Source organism: Protomyctophum bolini (genome assembly GCF_963924005.1).
Source record: "Protomyctophum bolini genome assembly, chromosome: 13".
Lineage (NCBI taxonomy): Eukaryota > Metazoa > Chordata > Actinopteri > Myctophiformes > Myctophidae > Protomyctophum > Protomyctophum bolini.
The window spans coordinates 44,007,306-44,024,078 of record NC_137874.1 but is presented as its reverse complement, the minus strand read 5'-3'; the positions used below and the strand labels follow the sequence as shown (position 1 = coordinate 44,024,078).

At 47.2% G+C, this 16,773-nt stretch overlaps 1 protein-coding gene across 1 annotated transcript in view; it reads right to left on the bottom strand.

The window, feature by feature from the left end:
* Nucleotides 1–2,164: 2,164 nt before the first annotated feature.
* klhl13 (kelch-like family member 13) overlaps nt 2,165–16,773 on the bottom strand; it is a 45,220-nt gene continuing 30,611 nt past the window's right edge. The window contains exons 5-12 of the mRNA XM_080779974.1: nt 14,263–14,459; nt 12,732–12,938; nt 11,708–11,732; nt 11,376–11,548; nt 10,049–10,282; nt 9,420–9,576; nt 5,375–5,488; nt 2,165–3,902 (exon numbers count right to left, since the gene is read on the bottom strand). Coding sequence (XP_080636100.1) covers nt 3,397–3,902; nt 5,375–5,488; nt 9,420–9,576; nt 10,049–10,282; nt 11,376–11,548; nt 11,708–11,732; nt 12,732–12,938; nt 14,263–14,459 — 1,613 coding nt within the window. The 3' untranslated portion in view covers nt 2,165–3,396. The remainder of the gene's footprint in view (nt 3,903–5,374; nt 5,489–9,419; nt 9,577–10,048; nt 10,283–11,375; nt 11,549–11,707; nt 11,733–12,731; nt 12,939–14,262; nt 14,460–16,773) is intronic.

Genomic DNA, 16,773 nt, shown 5'->3' with positions numbered 1-16,773 from the left:
GGGTAAGGGATAGTTACATCGTTAAATATTGAGAACCAATGATACAGAAACATGAGGCATTTCAGAAAACTCAGGATTTAGAAGATTACACAATATACAGTAAAAAGACGTACAGTAAGAAGGCGTACAGTAACAAGGACAACATTTAAAACGTTTATTTCAAAATCCGGTTTTATTAAATTTTAGAAAAAACACATTTATTTTTCTTCCGTTAACAGTTTTTTGTAGCAATAGCAGGAAATAAAGTGGAACTGAGATATCGAGAGAGAGAGAGAGAGAGAGAGAGAGAGAGAGAGAGAGAGAGAGAGACAGAGAGAGAGACAGATAGAGAGAGAGAGAGACAGATAGAGAGAGAGAGAGAGAGAGAGAGACAGAGAGAGAGAGAGACAGGGGCGACAGGCCGACCCCTGAGGTTATTTTAATTTAAAAACTAACTTTTCAGGTTTTTGGGGGAGGAGGAATGGGGTGGGGGCGGGGCGGCTGCGTGAGCATTTAATTAGCCAGTCCCGGGAGGGGGGAGGGGCTGGTGTTGTGGTCTGTTGCGGCGCGGTGACAGTCAGCTGATCTGTGACATCACAACGCGTTTCGGCGCGATACGACGCGTCGTGATCTTTATCAGGCTGCAGATCAGTCAGGAGCGTAAACTCCAGGTGTAAACTCCAGGAGCGTCTGCAGTGTCTGCAGTGTCTGCAGTGTCTGCAGTGTCTGCAGTGTCTGCAGTGTCTGCAGTGACTGCAGTGACTGCAGTGACTGCAGTGTCTGCAGTGAGCGGGCATGAAGTGCCAAAAATCTGACAGAATTCCACATCCCACCTCAGTTTGTGACCCACAGTTGACCCACAGTCTGGGAACCCAGTGTTCTGCTGTGGTTGACCCACAGTCTGGGAACCCAGTGTTCTGCTGTGGTTGACCCACAGTCTGGGAACCCAGTGTTCTGCTGTGGTTGACCCACAGTCTGGGAACCCAGTGTTCTGCTGTGGTTGACCCACAGTCTGGGAACCCAGTGTTCTGCTGTAGTTGACCCACAGTCTGGGAACCCAGTGTTCTGCTGTGGTTGACCCACAGTCTGGGAACCCAGTGTTCTGCTGTGGTTGACCCACAGTCTGGGAACCCAGTGTTCTGCTGTGGTTGACCCACAGTCTGGGAACCCAGTGTTCTGCTGTGGTTGACCCACAGTCTGGGAACCCAGTGTTCTGCTGTGGTTGACCCACAGTCTGGGAACCCAGTGTTCTGCTGTAATAATTGACCTAATGCTCAGGGCGGCCATCTTGCCCAGCGAGGTGGGAACTACAGGCAAGATGGCCGCCTGTGTGTGCATGAGGTCAAAGGTGGACGTTGTAGGGACAGTAAAGACGCTAGGCGGTCAAATGGGGGGGCGGAGTCTCTTCAACGTAGCGGGGTCTTCCAACAACAGCGCCCCCTAGGGGGCCCCGGTACCAGAAACTAGACAGAATAACAAAAACCTTCAGGACATCAGGTAGAAAAGTTGAATTGCAAAGTTCGCCCAGTTTTTTTTTATTTTCCCCCCGTTTAAGGTCAAAGTTCAAGGTTTATTTCTTCCTGACAAAATATACCGACTATATTCCGACAACGTTTGACGTTGAAATTATGTTGTCAAATCATATCGGTATTTCAGAGGGAGGGGGGGCTGTGTGTGTGTGTGTGGGGGGGGGGGGGGGGGGGGGGGGGGGGATTCAACCACTGTAACCCTGGGACGCCCTGCTTTGGGCCGATTTTTGGGTTCGGCAAAACTTTCATAGACTTTTTGCTTGTGAAAGAAAGAAAAGAAAGAAAATAGGGCCTTAAAACCACATTAAACACTAATGGAAAATTTTCACCCCCAAAAAAGTCTTCAAACTTTTTTTTCCAAATCTAAAAACTAAATAAAAGGTTTTGTCAAAAAAAAAAAGAAAGAAAAGAAAATAGACAATCTCTCTAAACGTCCTTGCCGATCGTAACAGCGCCTGATTGGTTATTTACACTATTTGTCGTACGATGAAAGTTTATTGGGCTGAAGTGGCGGGGGGGTCTGCACAGCTTTGGGGTGAAGGAGGGGTATCCGGTGTGTGTGTGTGTGTGTGTGTGTGTCGGGGGGGGGGATTGCAGTAGCCTACAGATTTAGTGTAGTCCAGAGAGGAAGTGCAAACAATGTCTATAGGTTTGTGTGTGTGTGTTCAGTCCTCCTTAGCGCTATGCTACCGTTAGCTCTGGTCCTCCTTAGCGCTATGCTACCATTAGCTCTGGTCCTCCTTAGTGCTATGCTACCGTTAGCTCTGGTCCTCCTTAGCGCTATGCTACCGTTAGCTCTGGTCCTCCTTAGCGCTATGCTACCGTTAGCTCTGGTCCTCCTTAGCGCTATGCTACCGTTAGCTCTGGTCCTCCTTAGCGCTATGCTACCGTTAGCTCTGGTCCTCCTTAGCGCTATGCTACCGTTAGCTCTGGTCCTCAGCGTTAGGGCTTCTTAGCTCTGTGGGATTATCTGACGCACCCTCTAGTCTTTAGAACAAAGTAAAAAGAATACACTTTCGCTACTCACCATAACAAAGACGGTTTCATGGAGTGGAAAGAGTCTGCCTCACGTCTAAAATAAAATAAAATTATTTTTTACCGACATGTTAAATATTCCATTGGATGCACCTTCTACAGATCCGCTCAATAGAAATGTTCATTAATTGAAAGTAGCACGGACCAGCATAGCATTCAGGACTCCTAGCTATGGACCAGATGCTAACAGTAGCATAGCATTCAGGACTCCTAGCTATGGACCAGATGCTAACAGTAGCATAGCATTCAGGACTCCTGGCTATGGACCAGAGCTAACATTAGCATAGCATTCATGACTCCTAGCTATGGACCAGATGCTAACAGAAGCATAGCATTCAGGACTCCTAGCTATGGACCAGAGCTAACAGTAGCATAGCATTCAGGACTCCTAGCTATGGACCAGATGCTAACAGTAGCATAGAATTCAGGACTCCTAGCTATGGACCAGAGCTAACAGTAGCATGCAGGACTCCTAGCTATGGACCAGATGCTAACAGTAGCATAGCATTCAGGACTCCTGGCTAAGGACCAGAGCTAACAGTAGCATAGCATTCAGGACTCCTGGCTATGGACCAGATGCTAACAGTAGCATAGCATTCAGGACTCCTGGCTATGGACCAGATGCTAACAGTAGCATAGCATTCAGGACTCCTGGCTAAGGACCAGAGCTAACAGTAGCATAGCATTCAGGACTCCTAGCTATGGACCAGATGCTAACAGTAGCATAGCATTCAGGACTCCTAGCTAAGGACCAGAGGTACCACCACAGACGGGCAGGGCGGTGAACCGGAAATGAACGACACGAGCGCTAAGTAACCAACCCCCCTCCCCTAAACCCCCCCCCCCCCCCCTTTCAAGGGGCGGAGAGCGGCGACTCCCCCCGCGAGGGCGAGCCGGCCCCGCCCCCCATCATGAGGTCCTCGGGGGGGAACACGGTGAGCGTGCAGGCCCGGATCCCGCCCAGCGACTCCGGCAGGTCGAACACCTTGTGCCACTCGTCGCGCTCGGGGTCGTACTTCTGCACGATCTCCACCATGCAGCGGTTGTTCCACGAGTAGCCGCCCACCACGTAGATCTTGGCCTCGAACACGGCCACGCCCACGTCCGACTGGCCGCGCAGCATGGCGGCGATGGGCGTCCAGGCGTCCAGCGCCGGCGAGTAGTACTCGCAGGAGAGCACGTCGTCGTAGTCGCTGGTGCCGCGGAAGTGGTTCCCGCCGATGACGTAGAGCCGGTCGCCCACCGTGCACATGCAGTGCAGCCCGCGCACCGTCGTCATCGGGGCCTTCTGGGTCCAGCGGTCGCCGTCCGGGTCGAAGCACATCAGCTCCTTCTGGAAGGTGTCGTGGGTGATGCCCCCTGGTGGAGAGGAGAGGGAAGAGCACGTTATTATGAGTGGTGATGCCCCCTGGTGGAGAGGAGAGGGAACAGCATGTTATTATGAGTGGTGACGCCCCCCTGGTGGAGAGGAGAGGGAACAGCATGTTATTATGAGTGGTGACGCCCCCCTGGTGGAGAGGAGAGGGAACAGCATGTTATTATGAGTGGTGACGCCCCCCTGGTGGAGAGGAGAGGGAACAGCATGTTATTATGAGTGGTGACGCCCCCCTGGTGGAGAGGAGAGGGAACAGCATGTTATTATGAGTGGTGACGCCCCCCTGGTGGAGAGGAGAGGGAACAGCATGTTATTATGAGTGGTGACGCCCCCTGGTGGAGAGGAGAGGGAAGAGCATGTTATTATGAGTGGTGACGTTTGGAGTTAGGAGGTTTCGTCCTGACAGCAACGCGTAGGACGCAAAGTGGAGTATGTGCATGTGTGTGTGTGTGTGCGTGTGTGTGTGTGCGTGTAAAGTGAACGCTTTGGTCACATGATGTCACTACAGTGGCAGAGAGAGAGAGAGAGAGAGAGAGAGAGAGAGAGAGAGAGAGAGACAGACAGACAGAGGGAGAGACAGACAGAGGGAGAGGGAGAAACAGGACATGTCTACAGGGAAGGCTTAAAATAAAGAGGAACACAATCCCAGAATGCATCTGGGTATGAGTCGTCTCCCTCCCCAGTCACATCCAGTACACATCAGGCTGCAGCATGCTGGGAGCTTGTAGATCTGTTATTCTGGTCACATCCAGTATTTATAACCCCCTTCCCCTTTTCCCCAACCTGTACATTTTTTGTTGTTATTTTTCATGTCATGATTATGAATTGAATACCCAGGATGTGTCTGTGGAGATACAGACGCCCCAGAGCAGGAGGAGTCTCACCTGATATGTACATGTACCCTCTGTAGACCGCGTGTCTCACCTGATATGTACATGTACCCTCTGTAGACAGCATGTCTCACCTGATATGTACATGTACCCTCCGTAGACAGCATGTCTCACCTGATATGTACATGTACCCTCTGTAGACAGCGTGTCTCACCTGATATTTACATGTACCCTCCGTAGACAGCGTGTCTCACCTGATATGTACATGTACCCTCCGTAGACAGCGTGTCTCACCTGATATGTACATGTACCCTCTGTAGACAGCATGTCTCACCTGATATGTACATGTACCCTCTGTAGACAGCATGTCTCACCTGATATGTACATGTACCCTCCGTAGACAGCATGTCTCACCTGATATGTACATGTACCCTCTGTAGACGGTACTAGCGTGTCTCACCTGATATGTACATGTACCCTCTGTAGACAGCATGTCTCACCTGATATGTACATGTACCCTCTGTAGACAGCATGTCTCACCTGATATGTACATGTACCCTCCGTAGACAGCGTGTCTCACCTGATATGTACATGTACCCTCTGTAGACGGTACTAGCGTGTCTCACCTGATATGTACATGTACCCTCCGTAGACGGTCCCAGCGTGCCCGTAGTGAGGCTCGTTCATCTTGGCGACGTACGTCCACTCGTTGGTGCGAGGGTTGTAGCACTCCACCGTGGCTGACCAGAGAGAACACACACATAACGAGTATTAGCATGAAGTGGGTCAGGAAAACGTCCAAGCGGGACAACATAATACCGCTGCAAAACGAGGCGTTGTAGAGAGGTCTGTGTAAAGGCGGTCTGTGGGATAATAATGATAATGAACAACACAAGAATTCAGAGTTATGAAGTATAAGGATTTTACTAGAAAAGACTTACATGACCTGTCAGTCTGACTCACAGAGTCACAAAAAGGCGACAGCTTTTATAGCTCATCTCCCACACAACCAAACCCCCCAGCATCGCCTCCAGGCTTTGAGCCAGTACAACACATGGGACAGTGACACCACAGGGGTGTGACAGATAGCGATAATATCAGACTGTAACTTGGAGTATTATTAAATGTTTATATCTTAATTTCCACGACAGTCTGTGTGTGTGTGTGCGTCTCTCTCTCTCTTTCTCTCTCTCCTCCACTCTAAACATTGACACAAGCAGAGCCAACGCTGAGCCTCAGGGCTCAGCGTTCGTACGCTTACAGTTACAGGAAACCCCAAGAGAAGCTTCTGTCACATCAGTGAGATTTATTTAACCTGGAGGGAAAGGTAGCTGAACAAAAAGAGCACGTTCTTTTACACCTATATATATATATATATATATATATATATATATAATACAATAAAGACACGTCTGAAGAGAGTGAAGTGCTTGTTGAAGGCGTCGTGACAGCTGTGAGAGAATGACTCGTTAAATGACGTCAGCCGCTGCGGCTATACCCGAAAAGAGGCTCCACAAGCCAGACGCTAATTGATACTCTGGTCTCGATAAATGCCAAACCGGGTTTGTAATGGACCCGTCCCTACTTGTTTGTTTTTGTACATTTTTATCCCACGATTTTGTAACCCATTTTTCACCCCTGTGTCAATTATCTAATGTGACCCTGGGCTCTACACACCCTCCGCCAACCTGGGGAGAGCAACGGACTTTAACTCATGCTTCCTTCATGCCTGAGTGTCCAAGTTGCTCCTTTACACCTGACAGGGGGGAGTTTCCCTGGTTGGACGTAGCGCGTGGAAAGAACACGTTATTCCAACCAGTTCCTTTCCCCTCCATCAGGCGCCCCGGCTGGCCAGGGGGAGGCAGTTTAGAGACCAGGATTACTGCATGTTTTTTGTGAGGGTACCTACCCTAGGGGACACGGGGAGAACATGTGAGGGTACCTATACCCTAGGGGACACGGGGAGAACATGTGAGGGTACCTATACCCTAGGGGACACGGGGAGAACATGTGAGGGTACCTACCCTAGGGGACACGGGGAGAACATGTGAGGGTACCTACCCTAGGGGACACGGGGAGAACATGCAAACTCCACACAGAAAGGCCCTTTCGCCAACCCCGCCTTCGGGTATGGGCACTGATGACACGGAGGAGGAAACACGCCGCCAGCACCCACAGCGCCCCGAGCGGGAATCGAACCCATCCCTACTTATAAAACATTAATTCTGAGATAAACTACGATGTTCAGAGCCTTATAAAACATTAATTCTGAGATAAACTACGATGTTCAGAGCCTTATAAAACATTAATTCTGAGATAAACTACGATGTTCAGAGCCTTATAAAACATTAATTTGAGGTTCCGCGGACAATAACAACAATCGGAGCCACACAACACCAGCCAGTGGCACAGCACAAAATGGCCGACTTCTACACCCAGGTTCAAACGACACAGACAACCAGAGCTCAAGGGATCTGATGCCCATGTGGTACATTTCTGAACAGAAACGTTGGATGGAGGTCCAAATACAGATCATTCTGGGGGTCCTTGACATGAAAAAGGTGGAGCACCGCTGACATACATAGAAACAGAATCGTCTTCAGGTCTAAATGGGTTAAAGTAATGATTTAGATAACGTTGCTGCTCTCTGCCAGGGAGTGGAGGTGATAATTCATCTCTTCTCTTCCTTCACGGCATCATGTCACACTTTACCTCTCACCCTATTTATATAACATGGAGACGGGGGGAGAGGATTTCTACCAGTTACACTATTTATTTCTAACTAATTTAAGGGAATGGTTTCACCCAAGACATGACATGCCAACCGCTCCTGTATGTATGTGTGTATGTGTGTGTGTGTGTGTGTGTGTGTGTGTGTGTGTGTGTGTGTGTGTGTGTGTGTGTGTGTGTGTGTGTGTGTGTGTGTGTGGTGTGTGTGTGTGTGTGTTAGGGCTGACCTTCGATCTTGGGTGCGAGGCGTGCGATGCGAGCAGTGACTCTTTGGCTTAAACAACGATATAGCGGAGAGAAAGGCATGCTTGGATTGGTCTCATTTATTTTAAACAATAAGCAACAACTGTTGCAGCCTTCATGAAAGCAATGACGCACAAATAATTAAGCTTAATAAAACATCCGACCGTAACAAGTCAACTGCCTGACACAGGCATTACCTCTCAAATAAAAAATATATATAATCCAGAAAATGTAGGGATTTAGCTTCTCTTCCGATTGAAACTCAGATGTGAAAACACCAAAAAAAAGCACCACCCGACCGTAACATGAATGAACTCTTTATTTTTTGCCGTAAATAAAGCGTCATTTAATCGAGGCCTTATTACTTTTGATTAATTGAACATGCAGGGGACCCTCTTGTAAACCAGTGTAATGCTTAATTGGGTCGTCCACTCACAGTCAACAGTCTTTGTATTTAGTTTGTGCTTGAAATGTAGCCTACTGTAATTCTGCAAACTGTTAATACATATTTAAATCAATCAAACTCACAGCAGCAATTGCGAGGAGCACGCATGCGGCTCGCGGAGCAAAGGAGGAATTGAGGAATTAAACACAATAGTATCAGTGCAACACTATACAGAAAATATGAACAGAGGCATTACTTCTCTTATAACGTAACGAAAACAAAACTCACAGCAGCAATTGCGATCGAGGCGCACGCATGCGGCTCGCGGAGCAAAGGACGAAAACAAATTATACTTTGTCTTTTTATTTGTGTTCATTCAAGAATGCCATTTGTTTTATTTCGTTATACGGTATTTAGCCTCAAATGAAGGCACAGCACAGTGAGCACACAGGCCTGCACTTTGTTTTATTTATGTAAAAAAAAAAGAAGTAATGCTGCACTTTGTTTTCGTTTATTCATGTTAAGAGAAGTAATGCCTCTGTTCATATGTTCTGTACAGTGTTGCACTGATACTATTGTGTTTAATAACTCAATTCCTCCTTTGCTTCGCGAGCCGCATGCGTGCGCCTCGCAATTGCTGCTGTGAGTTTGATTGATTGAAATATGTATTAACAGTTTGCAGAATTACAGTAGGCTACAGATGAACCATCCAGATTTATCGCATGCACCTAAAAACATAATGATAACAATCTAACCTTACATTAGCCATGGGGTTTTATGTTTCGCCTCCGAAGCACGTTTCGTTTATTATAATACTTGTTCCAAGTGATTTTTCAAACTCGTCGTGGAGTTGAAGTCCAGGACTTGCGATACGCCAATTTCTTGTCACATATTTGACACACTACTTGTTCTTTGTTGTCTTGGCATATTCTAAAATGCAACCACACTTTAGATTTATTTTATGGCGGCATGACTGCAGGCTGCAGCTGTTCTGTGTGTTGACTTCCTTGTTGTTACCACGAGTGAGGGGGAGAGGGGAGGCGGCGTTGCGAGGTGCTGCGAGGCGCGAGCATGGCTCGCGGACCAAAATGGGCCGTCTCGCGGACCAAAAGCGGTCGCTTTTTTTTAATGAAAAATTTTGAATGAATTAAAATTTTCAAAATAGATTCCCGTGTGTATCGATTGAACATCGATTCATCGTTTTTTTTGGGTCAGCCCTAGTGTGTGTGTGTGTGTACATCTCTCCCACCTCGTAGAGGGTCAGGGTTTTAGGGGTTCAGGGTTCAGAGGTTCAGGGTTCAGGGGTCACTCACCCAGCTCCCCGGCTGCGTTGCGTCCTCCCACGGCGTAGAGGTGTCCTTTGAGCGCGCTCAGATGGAAGAAGGTCCTCTTCTCGTTAAGGCACGCCACCTGCATCCACTTGTTGTAGCGCGGGTCGTAGCGGAACACGGTGTCCACTGCCGTCTTACCCTATTGGACAGAAACACACCATACCATTACCCTATTGGACAGAACCACACCATACCATTACCCTATTGGTAATGTGTTGTTAGCACAGCACTGGATCGTTCATCTTAGATCGTCGGAAGGAAGGAAGTTCCCCTACCTTGGTGTCGTAGTTATTCTGTCCCCCCACCACGTACAGACAGGAAGTTGACCTACCTTGGTGTCGTAGTTACTCTGTCCCCCCACCACGTACAGACAGGAAGTTGACCTACCTTGGTGTCGTAGTTACTCTGTCCCCCCACCACGTACAGACAGGAAGTTGACCTACCTTGGTGTCGTAGTTACTCTGTCCCCCCACCACGTACAGACAGGAAGTTGACCTACCTTGGTGTCGTAGTTACTCTGTCCCCCCACCACGTACAGACAGGAAGTTGACCTACCTTGGTGTCGTAGTTACTCTGTCCCCCCACCACGTACAGACAGGAAGTTGACCTACCTTGGTGTCGTAGTTACTCTGTCCCCCCACCACGTACAGGAAGTTCCCGATGACGGCGATGCCGTGCTGGTACCGCGGGGCGTCCATCGGCGCCAGAGCCTTCCACTCGTGGGCCTTCTCGTCGAAGAGGCGGAGCTCCTTGCTGACCACCAGCTGCTGCCGCAGGACGCCGCCCAGCGTAACGAGGTGGGCGGAGTCAGAGCGGATGGCCGTGCGCTCCGACTGCATGACGGGCTGCGTGGGGGGGGGGAGACGGGGGGGAGACGAGTTTAATGACGTTTTTTTATTTTCATGCCTTGTCATGAAGAACATTTCCTTAATAATGTTTTCGGTAATCCCGTTAAATTTATGGGATTATGAGACACCAACAACATAACAAACTATCTATCTATAACAGTATCTGCTAATATCTGAATGTTCAAATATCCAAAACCTGCATGTAGGGCATTATCTGGTAGTTTAGTGGTAGTTACTAACCTGCATGTAGGGCATCATCTGGTAGTTTAGTGGTAGTTACTAACCTGCATGTAGGGCATCATCTGGTAGTTTAGTGGTAGTTACTAACCTGCATGTAGGACATCATCTGGTAGTTTAGTGGTAGTTACTAACCTGCATGTAGGGCATCATCTGGTAGTTTAGTGGTAGTTACTAACCTGCATGTAGGACATCATCTGGTAGTTTAGTGGTAGTTACTAACCTGCATGTAGGGCATCATCTGGTAGTTTAGTGGTAGTTACTAACCTGCATGTAGGACATCATCTGGTAGTTTAGTGGTAGTTACTAACCTGCATGTAGGGCATCATCTGGTAGTTGGAGGCCTCCAGCAGAAGGTAGTTTAGTGGTAGTTACTAACCTGCATGTAGGGCATCATCTGGTAGTTGGAGGCCTCCAGCAGAAGGTTGACACACGTGTTGTCCGTCCTCATGAAGTCCACCGTCTGGTAGTTGGAGGCCTCCAGCAGAAGGTAGTTTAGTGGTAGTTACTAACCTGCATGTAGGGCATCATCTGGTAGTTGGAGGCCTCCAGCAGAAGGTAGTTTAGTGGTAGTTACTAACCTGCATGTAGGGCATCATCTGGTAGTTGGAGGCCTCCAGCAGAAGGTAGTTTAGTGGTAGTTACTAACCTGCATGTAGGGCATCATCTGGTAGTTGGAGGCCTCCAGCAGAAGGTAGTTTAGTGGTAGTTACTAACCTGCATGTAGGGCATCATCTGGTAGTTGGAGGCCTCCAGCAGAAGGTAGTTTAGTGGTAGTTACTAACCTGCATGTAGGGCATCATCTGGTAGTTGGAGGCCTCCAGCAGAAGGTAGTTTAGTGGTAGTTACTAACCTGCATGTAGGGCATCATCTGGTAGTTGGAGGCCTCCAGCAGAAGGTTGACACACGTGTTGTCCGTCCTCATGAAGTCCACCGTCTGGACGTGGTTGATGAGCTCCTGGGGGTTCATCAGCGGGAAGCGGATGTTCTTCATGAGGCGCGCCGCGTGCTCCATGCGCCCTCCTCCTCCTCCTCCTCCTCCTCCTCCTCCTCCGCTGCCCGCTACGCCTCCTGCTCCTGCTCCTGCTCCCCCTCCTCCTCCTCCCCCGCCTCCAACGCCTCCTCCTCCCCCGCCTCCAACGCCTCCTCCTCCTCCTCCTCCTCCTCCCCCGCTAGCGTCCTCGCCGTAGCGCAGCCAGCGACATGCAGCCTTCGGTACAGGAGGGTTTGGAACAAACACAAAGTCACGTTATCTGATGGGTCGAAACAGCCTTCTAGCCTCAAACCGGCACGATGGAACACCTAATCAATCTGTTCTCCCAGAGCGCAGCAGACTGCGTGGCTAGGCTAGCTAGTTTCTGTTCTCCCAGAGCGCAGCAGACTGGGTGGCTAGGCTAGCTAGTTTCTGTTCTCCCAGAGCGCAGCAGACTGGGTGGCTAGGCTAGCTAGTTTCTGTTCTCCCAGAGCGCAGCAGACTGGGTGGCTAGGCTAGCTAGTTTCTGTTCTCCCAGAGCGCAGCAGACTGGGTGGCTAGGCTAGCTAGTTTCTGTTCTCCCAGAGCGCAGCAGACTGCGTGGCTAGGCTAGCTAGTTTCTGTTCTCCCAGAGCGCAGCAGACTGCGTGGCTAGGCTAGCTAGTTTCTGTTCTCCCAGAGCGCAGCAGACTGCGTGGCTAGGTTAGCTAGTTTCTGTTCTCCCAGAGCGCAGCAGACTGCGTGGCTAGGCTAGCTAGTTTCTGTTCTCTTACAGAGCAGCAGACTGGGTGGCTAGGCTAGCTAGTTTCTGTTCTCCCAGAGCGCAGCAGACTGGGTGGCTAGGCTAGCTAGTTTCTGTTCTCCCAGAGCGCAGCAGACTGGGTGGCTAGGCTAGCTAGTTTCTGTTCTCCCAGAGCGCAGCAGACTGGGTGGCTAGGCTAGCTAGTTTCTGTTCTCCCAGAGCGCAGCAGACTGGGTGGCTAGGCTAGCTAGTTTCTGTTCTCCCAGAGCGCAGCAGACTGCGTGGCTAGGCTAGCTAGTTTCTGTTCTCCCAGAGCGCAGCAGACTGGGCGGCTAGGCTAGCTAGTTTCTGTTCTCTCAGAGCGCAGCAGACTGGGTGGCTAGGCTAGCTAGTTTCTTGGGACAATTGTGGTCGTAGTGGCTTCATCTTCTACTACATCTTCGATTGTTAAAAAAGCAGACTAATGTCTACGCGGTCTGAGCTTCCAGACTAACCTTGAACAGCTCCAGTTCCGTGCAGTGCTTCAGAGCGTTGCTGCTCAGGACGAACGCCAGCCTCTCGAACGGCAGCTTGACGAAGTCTCCCGTCCCGAGCAGAGACGGGAAGTTCTTCAGGATGAAGTTGTTGACGTACTTGTCCACCTCCGTCAGGTTGTAGGTGTTGGCGATGCGTCCCACCTCCACGCAGTTGTCCAGCGACACCTGCTGGCCGACAGGGGGAATGACACCGACAGGAGGGGGGGGGGGTCAGTGGTGTCGGGTGTCACGGGACTATAGAGCGTCGCAGTCCCGCCCCCTTTCATGACGACGTGAGACCCAGAAGTGAATTCCCCGTTCCCGTTTTCCTCATAGACTTTTCAAATAGTATTTATTTAACCCATTCTGACCTGAGATCAGATTCATACGAGGTTTCCACTGGACACACACTGGTCTGATTAACCCATTCCGACCTGAGATCAGATTCTAAAAATGTCAGTCGTTCTTCGATTTTTCAAAAATAGCAGACCTACAAGCTCGTAGCGCGCCACTCGGTGGCGCGCTACGAGCTTGTAGATCTGCTATTTTTCAATAGCTAAAGCATAACATGATGCAAACACCAACATGGGTTCCCGTTCAGAATGGGTTAAAGACGTTTATACGCCGCGGACAAAGACAACTGGAGTCGTGACAAATCATGACAACAAACACAATGTTTTGGACCAATCAAATAATTAGAAAGAAGAGAAAAAAAGGCAGGATACAACACTTATTGTTTTGTTTTCCTTCTTACTAATTATTTGATCGGCCCCCAGTAGGCCTCATTCACATTCAGTAGATCCTGTGATCATTTCCTGGGGTTTATTAGGACTATAGTAAATACAAAAATAAATCACCATAATATTTAGCCCCATGCTGGAATGCCCCCTGTCAAAAAGAGCTAAAATCCCTAAAATGAAAGAAAGCAGCAAATGAAAAAAAAATTAACACTCTTTCTCTAATAACAACCTAAAACATGAACCTTGGTTGAAAAAAACTAAAGTTGTCCTTTAACCCTCTAAGACCCAGCGTTGCTTTTTAGCAACAATTTTATTTTAATCAATTACTAAATTATTATTATTTTTTTCTGTTCTTTTTTCACCTAAACGTCATCAGTGATGTTCATTGCAATGCCATTTCAATGCCATTGGTCATGATATTTGCATATAAACACCCCCCACAGAGGCTGAAATTCACACAAATAAAAAATGTTTGGACTCTAATAAAAGTAGGCAAAATAATTGTAATATATGTTTTTTTGTGATCATTAGAATGTCTAGAACATGTTTTTTTCATTATTGTGAAAGATATCCCCCAAATGTAAATTATTAATTTATTATATTATTATATAATTATTATAAAATTTTCATCAAACTTTTATTTATTTATTTTTTAACATCTTTTTTTAGTCTTAGTCCTAGTAGTACAAAGTAGTAGTAAGGTTGAAATCTATTTTTTGCAAGTAGAAATTAATGCGGGTGTTAATAATTATTAAGGAGTTCCATCTCACCCCGGAGATGAGGAACACTTTGCAGAAGTCGAGCACGGGGAGGATCTGCAGGAAGCTGGCGGCCTCCAGCGTGTCCTGGAGGTTCTCCATGTTCAGAGACAGCTTGGCCGTGTAGATGAAGTCTATGATCTTCTTCAGCCCGATTCTGTTCACCCCGTGGAGCTTAATGCACATCAGGTCCTGCTCCTTCATCCCCCCTGTACAGGAACAACGGACAGAAGTTTATATTTTATTTTACCCATTCTGACCTGAGATCAGATTCATACGAGGTTTCCACTGGACACACACTGGTCTGATTAACCCATTCTGACCTGAGATCAGATTCTAAAAATGTCAGTCGTTCTTCGATTTTTCAAAAAATAGCAGACCTACAAGCTCGTAGCGCGCCACTCGGTGGCGCGCTATGAGCTTGTAGATCTGCTATTTTTCAATAGCTAAAGCATAACATGATGCTAACACCAAAATGGGTTCCCGTTCAGAATGGGTTAACCAGTAAAAACCACATTGAGACTGAAGTCTCTTTTACACAGTGTGAACTGGCCAAGACAAGAGGCAAAATAAGTGACAGCTCTGCCAGTAACATAAAATACACAACAGAAAACAGGACAATTAATGCTCATAAATACAGTACCCACTACCGAAGAAGCTTAAAGGGAGAACAGGAACGCGACCAATAATGACTAATAAATAAATAAAACTAAGCAACGGAAATTGCTAGTTGACTAAAAAGCAAGCAGACAATTGCTAAACGAAGGGTTACAAGACTTTGTTTGTGCCAATACTGCTGTGGACATTTTAAATAAGACAATTGTTTAAATAGTTCACCTAACCCCTACTGTTCATGATCACTGAACCCCCCCCCCCCCTTTCCCCCTCACTGTATACGTTTATTTTCCCTTTTTGCTTCCTTTATGATGAATTCCTGTTCTGTTCTTTAACTACGGTATATAGAAGTGTCTATTTGTACGTCTCTAATTGTTTTGATGAATTGAACAAGGTGGACCCTGTTGTAAACAAGTGTAATGCTTAATTGGGTCGACCACTCACAGTTAACAGTCTTTGTATTGAGTTTGTGCTTGAAATGTACTGTAATTCTGCAAACTGTTAATAAATATTTCAATCAATCAATCAAAGCCTACTGTTGCTGTGTTAATGTGAATGCATTTTAATGTGTATTTTTTGTAATGTGTTATTGTTGTAACTGACTGCCGGTGTGCCAAAGACACATTTACATTTTATGTAAATGGAATGGACAATAAATGTTTCCTTATCCTTATCCTTAAATTTTAGTAGACAGTAGAGTGTCACTGACAACCATTTACAGTGCAGGCATTTAGCAGACACTCTTAAACCAAAGTGATAATGACCCCCCCCCCCCCCCAATCCAACCCTTGATGCTGACTGAGTGGCCATTACAATTTACAATTTACAATTTAGGCATTTATCAGACGCTCTTAATCCAGAGCGACTTACATTAAACAAGAACAAAAAAGCATGGGAATACATCACATAAAAACATTTATCAAGAAACATGCGTAAGCTAAGAAAGTAACAGTGGAATATCTATATAATGAAACCATACATATATACTATACTATGCTATACATATGTACTATGACGTGCTATGACTACATACAATGCAATTATAGTGCTGTCTACATAACATGCTATAAGTCTGTATCAAATAAAAGTCTACAGAAATGCTATCTAAGGGGGTGATTTTTGTGATTTTTCTTTACAGTCTTTGTTAAGACCCGGTCCGGGGATCCAACTCAAAGTTACAAGAACACTTTTTTAATCAAAAGACTCGACTCCAAACCTTGCATGGGCAACTGGCGCCCCGGGGGCCACATGCGGCCCTTCACCTAATATCACAATACATTACTGATATATTATTTATGTTCAGCTCAATGACTAGTATTCAAATGTTGTCTTTTTTATGTCATTTTATGTATTTGCAATTGAGTTCATAAAGTTAAAATAAGTACAACTAAATGTATTTGATTAAATAAAAATTTTACTTTTCAAGATTCCAACATAAAATTAAAAAGTATACAGATCTACAAGCTGAAAACACATCGCACTGCGATACATTTTGAGCTTGTAGATCTGCTAGTTTTGCTATGACAGTATACGCATTATGCAACGTGGCCCTCCGAGTGAGTGTGTAAATATAGTGGCCCTCTGAGTGAGTGTGGAACTATAGTGGCCCTCTGGAGTGAGTGTGGAACTATAGTGGCCCTCTGGAGTGAGTGTGGAACTATAGTGGCCCTCTGGAGTGAGTGTGGAACTATAGTGGCCCTCTGGAGTGAGTGTGGAACTATAGTGGCCCTCTGGAGTGAGTGTGGAACTATAGTGGCCCTCTGGAGTGAGAGTGTAACTATAGTGGCCCTCTGGAGTGAGTGTGGAACTATAGTGGCCCTCTGGAGTGAGTGTGGAACTATAGTGGCCCTCTGGAGTGAGTGTGGAACTATAGTGGCCCTCTGGAGTGAGTGTGGAACTATAGTGGCC